Source organism: Xiphias gladius, chromosome 5 (genome assembly GCF_016859285.1).
Source record: "Xiphias gladius isolate SHS-SW01 ecotype Sanya breed wild chromosome 5, ASM1685928v1, whole genome shotgun sequence".
NCBI classification, from domain to species: domain Eukaryota; kingdom Metazoa; phylum Chordata; class Actinopteri; order Istiophoriformes; family Xiphiidae; genus Xiphias; species Xiphias gladius.
In genome coordinates this window covers 8,522,894-8,539,604 of record NC_053404.1, presented here as the reverse complement: position 1 = coordinate 8,539,604, position 16,711 = coordinate 8,522,894, and the positions used below count along the sequence as shown (strand labels likewise).

The window sequence follows — 16,711 nt, the reverse complement described above, 5'->3', positions numbered from 1 at the left end:
TTGTGTGATGGACAAGAATGTAAACATCTAAAGTCCTTCAAACTTGTGCACAGAACTGTGTGTTTTAAAGGAGACATAGAGGAAATTTTTAGTTTAGGGTGTGATCCCCATCATACATACCAGCCTTATGTTGCTGAAAATGTCCTGGAGAATAATTTCTTGAAAAGAGTGGGAACCCTGAGAGGGTGTCAAGCCATGCCGTCGTAAATCCGCACAGCCCCATGATAGGTGACATCATTCTCTATACCTAACCTGCAGTACCTTTGAAATCACCTAACATACTTGAGATACTTTTAACTCCTACCCTCACCCAAACAAAAAGTTGGGTGGGTCAGCAAATTGACCCACGCTTGTATCAACATTGTATCTGCCATGGCTGACCCCACTGGCTTTATAATCAGTTTCATCTGGGTGCCACGGCCAACTCAGCAGTCCAGCTGTTATCCTTACTTATCTAGCTTCACTAGTCCTTCTAGTAGTTATCATTTATATAAAAAAAATACCACTTTCTGACCTAGTGCAACTTTAAAACATATATGAATCCTATCCTCGCCTAAGCAAAGAGCAGATTCTTGGCAACATGGCCCCATCTTACATCTGTATTGTATTTGCTCAGGTTAAGCTATGGTGGCTGGCCCAGCTGGCTTGTTAGGCAACTTTATCTGAGAGTCAGGCACACTCAGTTGTCCAAGCACTGTTACTGAAAATTCCACCAATCTCATAAATAAATCTAAATAAATAAATTAAATAAATAGTATAAATTAACATGGCGTCAAAATTAATTTGTGTGTGAGAGTGCAGTCCTCCTGGTCATCAGGTGGGCACCCTCTCCAATACCTGGTGTTTTTGTTAAGTTGGACCCATGAAAACAAGAAGGTTCAACACTGTGTTCCAGTGCCTCAGAAGCATTCCTTCTCTACTGGCACCCCCACACTCAACCAGTCCTCTGTAACAGGTTAAATTCACTCCCAATATCACCAGCCACCAGCATGCTAACCGACAACCAGCTAACTCCAGTTCAAGCTAGACAGTATGTTGCTACCACTGGCAGCATGATGCTCAACTCACCAAGCAGCAGGCAAGTAGTCATCCTCAGCTAGCTCATTTTAGCAAGTAACAAAGCATCCACTCCTATAAGTGTTAATTTCGTTAATGAAAACTATGACAAAAAGTATTTGTTGACGAACTATTTTTCACAGCGAAAACAAGACTAAAAACTAAATAAAAAGTAACCTTTGAAAACGAGAACAATAATGAAATGTATGACATTTTTTGTCAACGAATAAAAACTAAATGATAATGTGGAAAATGGATGAATGGACAAGGTTTAATCTCAAGTCTTATTCAACAATCTGCATCTGTACAATCCCAAACTGTAGCTCCTGATTAGTAACAGTTTCCTCTGCTGCCCAAAATATCTCTTTCCAGAAGATTATTTAAACACTACTGTTAATAAGAAATGCCTTGCAAAGTTATGTGTCTGTCAGTAATGTTATCTGATTTTACCTGTTCTTGGAAGAAACTGATTTATAGTATAAATTCATCTAAAATCCACTGAGAATTAGACAAGAGGCGGCAATAATACAGCTGAGACAAACTACGAAACATACATAGCAAACCAACATTTACAAAAAGATAAGCTAATGTATAGTAACTATCAAGTGCTGTGGAGGTAACACTGGGGTTACTTTCAGTTAGCTGTCTTTAGTGTTGATATCAGGAGGAGTGAGTAGGTTGCAGTCCATCTAAATCATCCTCTAGATGTTCAGTAAACAGAGATCACAGTATTGATGTTATATGACAATATATCATCTCCACTCAACCTCAGTCCAGAAAATGAACAGTGTTTTAGTGAACAGGTGAGGGAATCCAGCTTCTGAATGACTCCCTACTCTGTAGTGAAAATCACAGGTAGCTGCAGTAATGCTAGGTTAGCAGGAATAACTGTACTTGATTAGATTAGGGAGAGTGGTTCTGTTCAAACAGAGTTTGGAAATGCTAAGAGGATTTACTGAGGTGAGTCAGTCTGTACTACTGCATAGCAGAGTGACATGGATAACTTGTGAGAGACACCTGTAACCATGGTAACTGTGACAGCAAGGTGGTGACAGCTGTAGCCTCAAAATGCAGTGAAAACATAAAAATTAAAAATGTGTGAAAAAAAATAGACATGTCTAGTTTTTGTTGTTTAAAACTAAAAAAAAAATCAAATGTCTAAATTTGACCAAAGTAATACACATTTTCGTCAAAAGATCAAGACTAAAACTAAATCAAAACCAGCTGCCAAAATTAACTTTGACTCCTATGTACCTAACTAGCCTGCTAAGCTAATTAGTATGCTCAGATGCCAAGCTTAGCAGGCAGTTGGCAGACTGATCTGCCAACAAAACCCCTGGTTAAACCAGCATACCACCTGAACCACCCATTAAGTCCAAAAAACAAACAGGATGTTTAAGCCAGCTAGTATTCTAAGGGAACTAGCATGCTAATCAGCATGCTGCCTGAGCCACCATATAAATCATATATATTCACCCCATCTTGGTAATCCAAGAAACAAATAAGCCAAACCTCTTCAGCTACCTTATTTTAGTAAGCAACAAGCCATTCACCTCTATTTAAAGCATCATGAGTTAACACTACAAGTTTTACACTTGCATATCTTTGCCCCAGTCACTCACCTTTCTTTGGCCATTTCTACTGCGTCATCCCCTGGTCACTGTTGGCTCCATAAAATATACATATCGCTTTGATTCTGACCACAACACAAGATCTGGTCTTAGATTACTGATATCTATATAAATTGCTCCTAGCATGAATCTAATCCTACCTGCTTCCATGCCCCACAGTACCTTCCAGCTAAGTTTTGTCTTTTCTACACTTTCCACATCTTCTGCTTGCCCAGTTTTGCTTGAGGGACTGCTATTGCAAATCTAGCAGCCCCTGCTTGCCTCTGAATCTCATCAGTTTCCTCCTACCAGCTGCAGTTGCTCTGCTCTGGAGAGGCTTTGATATGCTTAGACCAACGCCACCCCGATCATGCTGTACCTGCCTTACAAAATAGCTAGTTTTAAGTGCTGCCTTAGCCTATGCCTGCTTATAGGGAGCTCCAGAATTCCTTTCCATACTGCCTCAGCAGTGTGGCCCACACTGTCAGGGGCCACAATAATTGTGGCAGCAGACCAAACTGCAGCCACCACAGTTTGAGTTTGCCTGGAAGGCCTAACATCTCTATACTCCGTCATACACTACCTGCTGTATCAGGCCTTAGATCTGCTCTTTAAGAGCTGCATTAACCTAAACTTTTAACTGGCGACATTAACACCTTCGGGATTGCCTCCTAATCTATATAAAACCTTTTACTTGATTGCAAACACTTTACAATTGATACACTCCTTGATTTCTCTGGCTTCACCTTCATTTTAAGTTAGTGTTCAACTTATCCAGGAGCGTTTTGGTACAGGGTGCTGTGGCAATGATGGTTGTCATTCATGTGTGACTTATGGGTGGTAAGCGCTGCCCTGACTGAAGCCTCTCTCCTCCTACAACCCACTTAGATGCCCTAATAATAACCACCATTGCCATGGTAAAAAGTAACAGTGAAATTGTGCATGATGATCTCCAACTGCTGCCACGCTTCAGTAAACTCTGCATTTGAGAAAGATATCTGGATGTTCTGAAAATATTCCCTCACAACCCTTTTAAGTCTGGTCACTGAAATAGTCTAATGCTCCCACACAGTCTACTGTTCATCTAGAACAGAACCAAATGCATTTGCTACATCTACGAATACCACTTGTGAGTCTCTTCTTTCCTTATTTGCTGACCGAATTTTATGACAGATCATGCTTATGTGCTCCTGGCATTCAGAAAAGTGCTTCTCTATCTTTTGAGGTAAACCTTATTGCCTGTGTCTATCTTTATCTGTGTGCAGCATTTCTAAGTAAGCCTCTAGCTCCCTCGTAGTCACTTTGAAAGTGCCACTTCTCTCCATACTAAAGAGTGTCTTGGTATACTTACACAGATCCTCATAAAAACCTGCCCTAATTCATTACCTTTTCCTGTATTTGTCCAAGTAGGCACATTAAATAATCCAGTTGTTGTTTTGTCCTCTCTTTTGAGGTGCGAGGTTACCCCACGTTGATCATCTTTAGGGCGGGGGACGAAGGTGACGAGCATCATGGTGGGCGGGACTTGGAGAGCCTGTACAGCTTTGTTATGATGCAGGCGAGAGACGAGCTGTAGAAGCAGTAAAGTCAGCGCCCACACTGCATAACTGGCCAGTTGGACACCTCTCTCTCTTATACAGTAGCCAGACCTCTCTTTATCTCTCTCTCCACTCGGGTTCTCTTCAGAAAGGAATCAGCCAGTGACAGACAGAGGCAGTCTGTTCTCTCTCCAGTGTTCAAGGACAGAATTATTTAGTAGTGTTTTGGATTTGAGTGTATTTCTCATTGCTATTACCCAACCACAGATCTCGTAATATGGAGAATACTATTGTACTGGTTGGGTCTGCAAGTGAAGTAATACTGTATGTTTGGCACCCACTTTGCAAGCACTGCAAATTGATCAGAACCAGAATTCCTCACATAAGTAATGTTTATTAAAAAGGGTAGCACTGAAGCACAAATGTTCCAGTTTCTGCCTGTTAAAAATCAGTTGTTTCTGAACTAAATTCTGTAGCCTTTAACTTTTTTTAAATGCAAAATTTTATACATGGGATCTGTTGTTAAATAATGAGCCATTAATGTTACCGTACTGTTACTCAAAAGGTTGTAAAGTTTGCGTCACCCAAATCTGAAGTTGAGGTAAAGTTGAGGGTACCTCATATCCATGCCAGTAATGGCCTGTCTGACTTAACTCTCAGGGAACTCTCACTTCCAGGCTACAGGGAGTTGAGACAGAGGCTTCTTTTATTGTCATGGGAGTCATGACATGGCACAGGAACATGATTAAATTTTTCTCTTCATGTTTAAGAGTCAAATAAAGATCAGATTGATTTCTCATGTTAATTGGAATATAAAAATAAATTGGTAAAGATCTTAGTCATGTACACTACTGGATTTTCTTACCCCTGTGACCTGAGCCACCTCTCTCTGCTCATCCTAGCATTCAGTGTCTCATGGGCCACAGACCATGTTGCTCCATATCTCTCTTACTGAACATTTTCAGAGTTGCTGCCAGTTCTGTTTCATTTTTTTGTTCATTCAGAAAGACCCATCAAATACAGTTCATTTGGAACAGCTGGAGCTTTGTGTAAAATCTTTCCTTAAAACTGTCCCCTCATAACATTGTCAAATGTAATACAAAAACTGTCAAGTTTTTTGGGGTTTTTTGCTATATCTCTTACATGCGACGGTGTTGGGAACCAGCAGTTTGAGCAGGACAGGACAGTTGGTCACTTTGACCCAGTATTGTTTAAAACACAAGTACTATCAGATTGATGCTAAACCCTTAATCAGAGCTCTTTTTAATGGCACTGTTCTCCTGGTCATCTTTTTGAGTAAAGAATAGGTTTAGTTGAAAGCTATTACAAGCTGACGTCTTTGATTGGACATTTTTATAATAATACTTGTGAGGTTAGAACAGAAAGAACATTGTCCCTAAGCTCAGGGCCAGGTGGGCTTGCTAGCATCATATCACCTGTCTATGATTGTGATTTATTCTTAGTGATTGAGCCAGCTGCATCTTGTAGCATCAGATTGATGCTAAACCCTCAATCAGAGCTCTTTTTAACGGCACTGTTTTCCTGGTCATCTTTTTGAGTAAAGAATAGGTTTAGTTGAAAGCTTTTACAAGCTGACGTCTTTGATTGGACAGTTTTATAATAATACTTGTGAGGTTAGAACAGAAAGAACATTTACCCTAAGCTCAGGGCCAGGTGGGCTCGCAGCATCATATCACCTGTCTATGATTGTGATTTATTCTTAGTGATTGAGCCCGCTGCATCTTCCTATTCTTACTGTAAACACAGGTTAGGTGAGTTAATCAAACTAAGATCTGTTGGTCTCCTGTATACTGTATAAGAAACATTAACCCACAAATCTTACTTGTACAGAGGATTAATTGATTCAAAAGTCAAAGGCCAAGAAATGTATTCTGTCACAACCCTGGTTATAATAGTATTTTCAGTTTTTCCAATAAAAGTTTGTCTTTTCAATGCACTTTCTGTGATTAATCATGATGTAGCAAACTACATCCACATGCAAGGCCATGCCCATTCCAATGCAAATGCTCTTTGACCCAATTTAAGAGAAAAGTACTGCACAATGCAAGGTACCATTTATTGTCTAATCCAGGTACGCAAACATTCAGAGACACATTATGGATAGCAACATGGTCTGAGGAACTCCAGTGACAGAAGTTTTTTTTCCTTGTGAGTTATGGGTTGTGCACTAACCATGGGTTTTGAACAAAAAGTAAATAATGGCAAGTTGTAACATGAGATTTCATAATAAATTTTTTTTAAATAAGTTTGTATTTTCATTGTGTTTTTGCATCTGTCTTTGTTAATAGGATATGTGATTTTTTTTTAATAACAGGTGCAATAAATAAGATGAGAATATACAAGTATTTACAAAAAACAGTCCTAAACATGATCACATGTAAACAGCAGCTCACCAGAGGTATATTTTGTAATCTATGATTGGTTAGGCATGTGTAAGGTATTTTGATTCTTATTGGTATTAGTTTTTCATTAAAAATATGTTCAATAAAACAGTATGTCGTTCAGAGCATCCAGTAACATGTTCAGTTGGAGAGAACCTTGCCACTGGACAAAGACATCAACATAATTTTACCGTCAATATTGAAACAGTAAAGGGCTAATTTCAGAAAGCTGGCACAGAAACCATTCTACTGGCTGTTTTTGACTTGCTTAATGTTTTTCCACAATCTTTTGAGTTGTCAGGGGTGGAAGCGTTTAACTTTTAAGTACAGAAACATGGAAACGGCTATTTGCGGTATGTCTGAGGGATAAGGCTGTATTCTTTAGTTCTTTGGAGAAAAACATCAGTTTAGCCAGAAGAAGCATCATATTCCACAAGCCTGGTGAATCGAATCCAGCATGAGCCCGGCAAATATTGACATGGAGGGGATATTTGGAGCGGTGCACTACTAATATAGCATGCGGGTACTTTTTTCAGTCCATATTATATTTTAGGGAAGGCAAATATGGCTTGAGAAAATTCATCAGGAAAGAGGAAGGAAATATGAAACTACTGACTCCAATGCATCATTCATCCAGTATTAGATTGTTTGGGCTAACAACATTTGCACTGAAAAGGAAATTGGGCTTGTATTTTCCCATGTGATTCAAACCATTTATACACATTTTTTTTTATATATGTATATAGGAGAAGAGAAAGAAAGCAGCACTCAGACTGGGGCCACAAAAGTTCCGTTTTGCCCTTGTCCTCTCACTGAGGGAGAAGGTGCACTAGCCTCTTAGGCATTCATACACACACTTCCATAAACACATAATATACAAACTTAAACACCCCCCACCCCACCACACCGCAGGCACACACACACACACACACACACACACACACACACACATACAGTCATTCATTCACTTGCAGACCCATGAAAGAAAGACTCAACTCCAAAGCCAGTAGAGAAGGAGAAGGACCATTTGGTGACTCAACACTGGAATAGGGTGAAGTTGCCAATAGATCACACCCATATGGTGTCATTTTTGCAGTGGTCCCCACTTAATTTGAAGCCTTGACAAAAAAAATCATATAATAGATGGATGTTTTGAACTGTCCAAGATTATTGGAACAGAACATGTAAATGGTTTTCAGGGTGGACATGCCCTGCATGTTGAGAATTTGGGAAGAAAACTGGTGTATATTTGAGGTCAACCTCATCCAGGAGTCACTGGTGCAGTTGCAGCCCTTTGCCAACCCATTTTTCAATCAAGCATTATTGGTCCTTGATGGTGTCAGTGGCAGCCACAGGCCCGCACCACCATGTTCTTGTATTTCTTCAGTATGACGTTGGAGTTGTCATCGAAGTAGAGCACTGAGATGGCGTGGAGCTTGGTGGGGGCGCAGCATGGCTTCGGTACATTCTCAGGGTTCATCAGGTGCACCTGCAAAACACAGGAAATACTTAGATCCTCTAAGCGTTAGTCTGCATTTGGCATATAACACTTTCCATAAAACCACACATTACACATTCGAAATACACTAAGTATGCTTTATTGCATACGTGTAGTATTCCATTTATGGACTGGGGGTACAGTGGCAAGAAAAAGGAAGTGACCCCTTTGGAATTATCTAATTATAAATTAGCATTTATGTGTTAATTTGTCTTAAAATATGTTCAGATCTTCCACCTCCTGGAGTGACCCAGTCAGAGCCCAGACTTTAACCCAGTAGAGATGCTGTGGAATGACGTCAGAGAGCCGTTCACACCAGACATCCTAAGAATATGGCTGAGCTGAAGCAGTTCTGTGAGGAAGAATCGTCCAAAATTCCTCCTGAACCTTGTGCAGGTCTGATCCACAGCTACTGGAAGCTTGTTTGAGGTTATTGCTGCAAAAAAGGAGGTTTGACCAGTTACCAAATCCAAGGGTTCACCTACAGCACTGTGAAGGTTTACTTGGTGTGTTCAATAAAGACATGTAGGATTATATTTGATTGTGTGTTATTATCTTAAGCACATTGTGTTTGTCCATACTTCTGACTTAGATAAAGATTAGATCACATTTTATGACAAATTATTGCAGAAAACCAGGTCATTCCAAAGGGTTCACTTGCTTTTTCTTGCCACTGTGTAATAATGTAACATTAGAGTGGAATAAAAGTAGTTGTTAAAAAGATAGGAGATATTCTTAAAGTGTGATGCTGAATTGCTGAATTCATCATCACACTTTCATTAAGCTGAGGAATTCATGGGAGTTTTTAAAAAGAATGGCCAATGTTGAAGCAGCAAAAGCCAAGATATCTTAACTTTTAGTCCCTAGTATCCAGCTCAAATAATGCCCCATTATGCATCATAGCATCTTTTGCTAGACCCTCCATGCCTGGTAAATGCACACATCTTTCAAACTCCACTCACTCAGTTCATAACACAGGCTTTCTGTCAAGAATCTGAAGTCCGAAGCCCAATTTGAGATAATCCTAATGACGTCACTTTGACATCATCAGGGTCCTTTTTTCAGACTTTACACACTCCCTACAGATCAATAAAAGGCATCTTTTTGTCAAAAGTTTACTAGTACTCTTTATGACAAGTAAACTTCATGTGTAATATCAGTAGACTGCCCAAAGTTAACTGTGCTTCACAATAATTGAAACACAATGTATATTCATTGATCTTTAAGCCCTTAAAAAGTCCAGACAGAATCTAACACACTAAACACAATTAAACAAAACACACACTACCAAAAAATACTGGCAGGGAGGTAAGATTTAAACCTAGGATGGCTCCTCCTGCACTGTGTAAAGAATATAGTAAGCAAGTAAACTCCTGTGGGTTGGTCTTACCAGTGTCTGTACAATGGCATGGTTGGTGGCATTCATGTGGGCATTAAGGGGGAAGGAGCACTCTCCATCACAATAGTTTGCTGCGTAGCCTTCAGGAGCAATTATCCAGTCCTTAGGGAAACACATGACAGTAAACATAAAAAGCAGCAAAGTCAAAGCAGGTGAACTCAATCAAATCGAGTAAATAAAACATCCTAATATATTAATAACTAGTCTACTAGAGAGGCAAGACTTTATATCTTTGTTTTGAAATACTAGAAAGGTCAGGTCTGGGTTTATAATTCCACAATACTAATGTCCTTATCTTTGCATCATTGTAAACAATTAAATAAGCTGTGCACATTAATGCCAACATTCATTATGTCACGTAGTCAATATAGGTAGTTATTCCTTAAAAAAGAGGATGCAGCATTGTCCTACATCTGTGTCTGTGGAATCACTCTGAGAAACAATACTTCTCTCCTCTCTGTCCTACTGTTTCACTTTCACAAATTCTCTGCAAGTTTTACCTCTTTCTGACTTGTTGTCGTGTACCTTCCTTCGGTCTTTCTACCTGTCCTTCTCTTTCTGTCCAGCTCCCTTCCCGTGTGCGTGTTGCTGTGTGTGTTAGAGAAAGAGTTTGTGTTGTGGAAGTCTCCCTCTAGATGTCAGTGTTGTGTTAACAGCTCACTGTTTGTTCTCTTCTATTTCTTCCTCTCTCTGTTTCCTAGAAAAAACACGCACACAAATAAACACAAACCTGTGGTTTGAGACTCAAGTCTACTCCCTCCAAGCTACTTTAACTGACTTTATGTCCTTTGCCCACCCTTGCTTGGTAGTACCATTTTCATATCAGCCTCACAAACAGTGGTGTTTATGTGTGTGTAAATGATGTAGTCATCAAATTGAAAACAGTTTTAAAAGAGCATTCTGATAGATGTGAGCGTGCAAATTCTTTTTGTACATGGTAGATGTATATGTATGGAAAAAATCTTGATTATGTAATAAATGCACAATAATCACTCATATGTAGATTTATACCCAGTGTATCTATGGATCATCAATATTCCAAATTCCACTTTGAAAACTCAAATGTTTTTTTGGCCTGTAATGATGTTCTACATCCAGTATGTAGCTTTAAGTAAACATTGATTAGGATATCAGACTAGCCCTAAAGAGACAGTGTGAGGATTACTGGTTCATAATGTGTATTTGGAGTTTGGATCTATGGAATAACAAAATATTTACTACCTGCCAGCCCAGCTCTCGGAAGCTGACGTAGAGCTCATGTCTTCTGCATGCTGTTTTCTCATCACTGCTGTTGTAATCTGCAACAGAAAAACAGATATCATTATAAAATTGTATCATTAGCATGCACACAGACCTCTAGTCACCCAGCATGACTAAATGTGGCCCTCAATGTATGAATGTCTCTCTACATGGCTCATGGGACCCCAATGCTAAAATACACACAGCAGCAGAATATGACTCATGTAATGCACCTAATTGAATCAATCAGCATTTAAATATTGCATGGCATGTGCACCAGCTGTTACACAGTGACAAATGTATTTATGGACTCTCCTGCTCTGCAGTTTCTTTTAATTATCTCTGTTCCATTCTGCATCTGTCCAGCAGCCAGGCAGTCAGTACCAGGTATAGGTTTGGTTTTTACAGTGGAGAAGGTCACTGCTGGCATCAGCCACCACGCTGTAAGATGGTGACACCAACTGTGTGCACGTGTGTCTGCGTGACTGTCAGAGAGAGAGTGAATCAGACTGCAGATGAACTAACTCATTAGCAGCATCCTTGATTAGTCAGCCAGAGTTGGTCTCTCACACTCACACACACACACAGCATATACAAAAATATTTCAATTATGTAAGTGTCATTGATTTTGGTTCCTTACATCTCTGCATCTATCAATTACCAGTGGCATTTACAGTACATACAAACAAGACTGACCTGATATTTATGTGTTTAACAGTTTAAGCCACTCATTACAAGGGAGAGTTGTAATTTAAGTTCTCCAGCACTAGTTGCATTAAAGATACAATATGTAAGTATTTTAGTTTCTTTAGTAACTTTCAAAAATTAACTGTTATCAACAGAATGCGAAGAAATAACAGTTTTGACATTATGTCAACGACGTATTGTGTTGCAGAGATATCTAGTGAAGTTAGCGTGCTAATTAGCTAGCCTTGCTCAATGTGAGGGTGAGGGATGAAACTTGGTTGTGAGAGGTCATTGAACCCAGTCCTGGAACGCGCATGCAGCATGCTCTCATGAGCACCCCGAATGACAGGTACACACAAAGTGCGAGTAAAGGCACTGATAGGGCTGGTAAAAACTTTATGGATTTATTCACGGTCCACCAGTCCACCAATGCTGTGGCCCACTGGGATTTGTCCCAGTATGCCCAATAGTATGGGCTCAAATTAGGGTCAAAAAGTGATGTTCACAAATAATTCCAAAGTTTGTAGTTGTAAATCAACCTTTGTAAACCCATAAAATAAATCTGAATGAGAAAATCAAGTTTGTACATTTGTAGAGAAGATCTGTATTTGTAAAAGAAAAAAAACAGACAGTGAATAAAATCTGTGAACAAATGATATCAGTGGTGAGGTTACACAAAGTCACTGTGAAACAAGACTAGGTCAAAACCTAGTATACTGCTAGACCGGCCTTTTTTTGTTTGTTTGTTTACTCTCTGTATTTGAAAAATGGCTAATGGGGAAACTCCAACACTCAGCCGGCAGACCAATGGTGTAATGGCAGCACTCAGATACACGGCATTCAGCTGACCAATGGTGTAAGTTTGTCACTTACTCAGTCAGTCACGGACATTCGCGTTTATAGGGCTGGCTCCACTGTTACGGTCCATCCAAATAAAGGTGCTTTTGTGAACATCTTGCTACAGATACAAAGTAGAAAACTAGAATGTATAATTCACTCAAAAAAAAAAAAAAACCCTCAAAGTTCCCACACTGTGCATTAGGCGCTGGAGTTACAAGTACGAATTTTGACCCTGTTTTTAAACTTGAATCTGATTGGACAGTGATAGTCCAAACACAAAACAGAGTCTAATCAGAGGGCAGATATTTCCGAGTAGCCTGCGCTGTCCTCCCTCTTGAAATCTACTACATCTTTCAGGACCTGCGGCGGGCATGAAGGTGACAGAACCGCATGCCCTCTGATTGGACTCTGCTTTGTGATTGGATTGTCATTGTCCAATCAGCTTCAGGTGTAAAAATTGTCACAATTCATTTTTTAACTTCAGCGCCAAATACAGCGTGGGAACTTTGAACGCCTAAATGCAGTTTTCTGCTTTGTATCTGTACACAGATGTTCACAAAAGCACTTCTTTTTTCAGTGTCTTTGTGTAACCACTATAACATATCATTTGTCCACAGACTTTGTTCATGCAATCTCTTTTTTCTTATACAAATACAAATCTTTTATACAAATGCACATTTTTTTATAAACAAATACCTGCAAATACAAATCTTTACTACAAAAAGATTTTTGTAGAAACTTGATTTACTTGGTTTACAAAGGTTGATTTACAACTACAAACTCTGGAATTATTTGTGAACTATCTTTACAAGCTCAAAATCTCTATGACCCTAATTTGAGCCCATACGATGGCCAGTCCAACTATGGCACAGAGGAAGGGGAAGGGGGAGCAGGGATCAAAGAGTGCATTTCCTTGTTTCATACGATAAGGATGTACACCCCGACTTTCAGTTAATATACTGCCCCCTATTTGTTTGAAGTAGGAATTTGACAGCTCATCAAATCAACTAATTTGATTTGATGATCGCACTGGCAAGACCCATGTGTTTTAGCTGGATTCATCTCAAATATAAAAAGAGACGAAGACAGAGAGAGGGGGAGCAAACTGGATTTGTCACTTGGATACATCTGAGCTTTAAGCAAATGAAGAGATAGGGAGAAAGGAATGGCTCATGGTACCAGCACTGCCTGAGTTTGGGCTTCAGTTTCTACCACCTGTGCTAAAAATGTGCAGGTGTTCTACAATATCAAGGCACTGTGTATAAGAGCACCTACCAAACATATTCTAAAATAATACAAGAAATGTCTACAGTGGGTTGTAGCATCCATTAGGACTACTGTATAACCCACTATAATGCCAAATATTTATGATCTCCTAGTCAAACATATCAGTTACAGATTAAATGTGATCATATGTGATCATTTTCCCTGAACCAGATCATGTGTTTCTTTTTATTGCAGCAAAATGTAAACATGTAGATACTGACTTAAGGATTGATTCTGTAAGCGACAGGAATTGAAAGATGAGAAAGTCAGTGGCAGAGTGAGGTCAAAGGGTCCATCTGTAACGGTTGCATGCAGTCAGGTGTTTCCCCAGTTTAAGGTTCCTTCCTTTCCAAAAGGAAAGGAGTTCGCTGGATGTGTGCTAATGTAGAAATAGAGTTTATATGTGCGGGTGTGTAGAGTCAGGCATGTGAACAAATGATACACATGGATACTGGGTCACATGTTTTCATCCTGCCTCCCTGTGGGCTGACTGACCTGCCAGAGTCCTCAACAGCAAAGAGAATTTGGATTTAACAGATTTACTGTATGGAGACCAACATTAATTAGGAAACAGGCTGGTCCTAGACCAGCTGCTGTAGGATTGCACTGGTTTGTCCTATAATTAATACAATTATTTTTTTAAATCACTTGATTTTTTTTCTTGCATTGTAAGACAAATGCAGGGTGTAAAGTGTTAATAGAAGGGGAAACAGGAAACATCCAAGGAAAGAGGAAAAGTGCCATTGAAAGAACAAGGCTGAGTGACTTGGCTGACCCGATATGAACTTGAGGTGATGTTTATAGAGAGAGGAAATGACACATTATAATATTGTAGGATGATAGGGCTTTCACAGAGTTTGAGTTTCATGAGTCTGTATTGGAATATGAACCATTGGGGTTTTAATAACTTTGGGCTTAGCATCCGTGTGGCAGTAAACATTGTTTCTAAGTAATATATAGTGTCAGTACTTCCCAACACTGACAATCACACTGCCTCAAACTGCATACACCTTTATTATACAAACATTCTCACAGAGACCCCCCGTTGCTCATCCAGGTCTAGTTTATGACACATGAGATTCAGCTTCAGGTGAGATCAAAGCCTAGAGTGGAGAGTGAGCAATGCTGCTTGCACACTAGTGCAACACCAGTGGCCATTGATACAATCAATCATGAGCTGTCTATGGCTACAGGCAGGGTGTCTAAATCTGATAATTTCTTCTTTCATATTCCCTTTTCCTCTTTTTCTCACAAACACACATCTACACACAATTCATTTACCTTGCACCTCTTGGCCCTGAAATCAATCAGCCTTTACAGTTTCTGGGTCTCTTTAAGAGGAATAACGCTGATATTTAGTGAAGGCTTTGATTGAGTGTAAAGGCCCAAATTTGTGGTGCCCATAAACCATACTCCCACATCCCTTCCTGCCTGTAAAAATTTAATGCCACACAGTTACAGCTGAGCTCCCATGAGGCTCCCATTAATTTCTTTTTCCTTTCCTTGACAGAGAGCAAGGTTGGGAAGGAACCTGAAATACTGACTCTACATATTACACTTATGATTCTAAAATGTATACTACTGTTTACTATTATGCTAATTAAAATTCCTACCTTACTACACTTCTGTGAGTATTCCAGTAGGTTCTAGTTTCACATTGGAATAGTAGATTTGCACAGACAAATAAAACAAAATACTTCAGATGGTTTTATGACTCTCATTCATTGAAGGAATGGTGATACATCTTTGGAAAATATGCTTATTCAATACCACTCTCATGTCTGTATGACCAGTATGAAGCTACAGCTGGCAGGTGGTTAGCTTAGCATAGCATAAAGGCAGGAAACAGGATGAAATAGCTAGCCCTGCTCTATTCAAAATTCACCTAGCACCTCTAAAGCTCACTCACATATTATATCTGATTTGTTTCTGTACAAAAAACAGAATGTTTTTTTACAGAAGTGTATAAAAAACACATTGTGGTTTTAAGCTATTTCCTAAAATATCGAACAGTTCCTGTAAGCATCAACAGAACCAAGACATGAACTCTAGTTTTACTTGTTGTTATACGACTGTCAAGACCAGTGTAAGAAACAGGTGAAAACATTCAAATATTTGAGTATTAAATGGAAAGAAAGCAGCATTTCCTTTTACAACATGGTAATTTGAATTGAACCAGTGGCACTGAGCCTAACATTACCTAACATTGTTTAACCTGGAAATGTATCCCTGAGGGTAGACAGACATCCATTCTACCAAGTGACACTAAAACGCTGCACTAAAACCAATTCACATTGAATTCATTGAGGTGGGATATTGGCTGCAGGTGCCCACCCTGTATATTCAATAGCAGGGGACACATTGCTCATTAATTGATGTAAGCACTGTAGCTCTTTAACCGTTAGACGTGATACACTCTATGAATCTTGATATTAACCGTTCACTACACTACCTGCCATTAATTAAACCCCTGAAACACTTTCACCAGCCTCCCTGTCGGGGAAAAGTTAGTAAATTATATTTATCACATGTCAATCTGAAAATACAAGAATCAAATGGTGCCAATTTTGACGTTACAACCTGGGTGTTCCATTTCGGAAGTGTGTATCTATTTGTTTTTGACATTTGACATTAAAAAGTCATTTCAACCCCTGCAGGCCACAATCTCTCAAACCACTCCACTATAACTATATAGTTTGCTCTAACAATTTCTTAAATTGGGACTCCTTTTAGAGCAAAAAAAGATTGCAGCTTTTACGGTAGAATTTACATGAACTCCCATAGAGGTGGTGGTGGTGACAGAAAACTTGGGTTCCATGTGCTCAGTGTTTAAAATAAAATCTCGGTCCTCAACCTGGAAGAAGGGCTATGAAGACATGAAAGGAGAATGTCACTTAAAAGGAGAATGTCTCTGACGTTTCTCCTCTCTTTTCCCTCGCACCAACCACTACTACTAAAGTTTATCTTTCTTCCCGTCTTTCATCACAGAGGTTATTAAACCCTGCAAGGGAGCTCCACTATGTCTAATTACTCCAACAGTAAACAAAAGGAGGTTGGGTGGGGAAGGAGCGAGGAGAACGAGGAGGAGGGAGGTGAAGAGAGACAGATGAAAAAACACAGCTGGCCAACTGCTGTGTTATTATAATTCTTTGACCGGTACTGTTAGCGTGGTCAGT

General features: G+C 39.5%; 2 protein-coding genes across 5 annotated transcripts in view; one reads left to right on the top strand and one right to left on the bottom strand.

Annotated features, from left to right (window-relative positions):
- The window catches only part of txndc5 (thioredoxin domain containing 5), a 44,205-nt gene that overhangs the window by 17,165 nt on the left and 10,329 nt on the right, over window positions 1-16,711 (top strand). The window contains exon 10 of one of the 3 annotated variants that reach the window (XM_040126713.1): window positions 8,333-8,631. The exons of 1 other annotated variant lie outside the window; for it this stretch is intronic. In XM_040126713.1, the coding sequence (XP_039982647.1) occupies window positions 8,333-8,353 (21 nt within the window). In that variant the 3' untranslated portion in view covers window positions 8,354-8,631. Of the gene's footprint in view, window positions 1-4,119; window positions 6,471-8,332; window positions 8,632-16,711 lie in introns of those variants that run through there. One more of the 3 variants, XM_040126711.1, reaches the window with a different exon arrangement.
- The window catches only part of bmp6 (bone morphogenetic protein 6), a 55,106-nt gene continuing 45,944 nt past the window's right edge, over window positions 7,550-16,711 (bottom strand). The window contains exons 5-8 of one of the 2 annotated variants that reach the window (XM_040126709.1): window positions 10,725-10,801; window positions 10,165-10,200; window positions 9,495-9,605; window positions 7,550-8,095 (exon numbers count right to left, since the gene is read on the bottom strand). In XM_040126709.1, the coding sequence (XP_039982643.1) occupies window positions 7,946-8,095; window positions 9,495-9,605; window positions 10,165-10,200; window positions 10,725-10,801 (374 nt within the window). In that variant the 3' untranslated portion in view covers window positions 7,550-7,945. The remainder of the gene's footprint in view (window positions 8,096-9,494; window positions 9,606-10,164; window positions 10,201-10,724; window positions 10,802-16,711) is intronic. The other variant, XM_040126710.1, reaches the window with a different exon arrangement.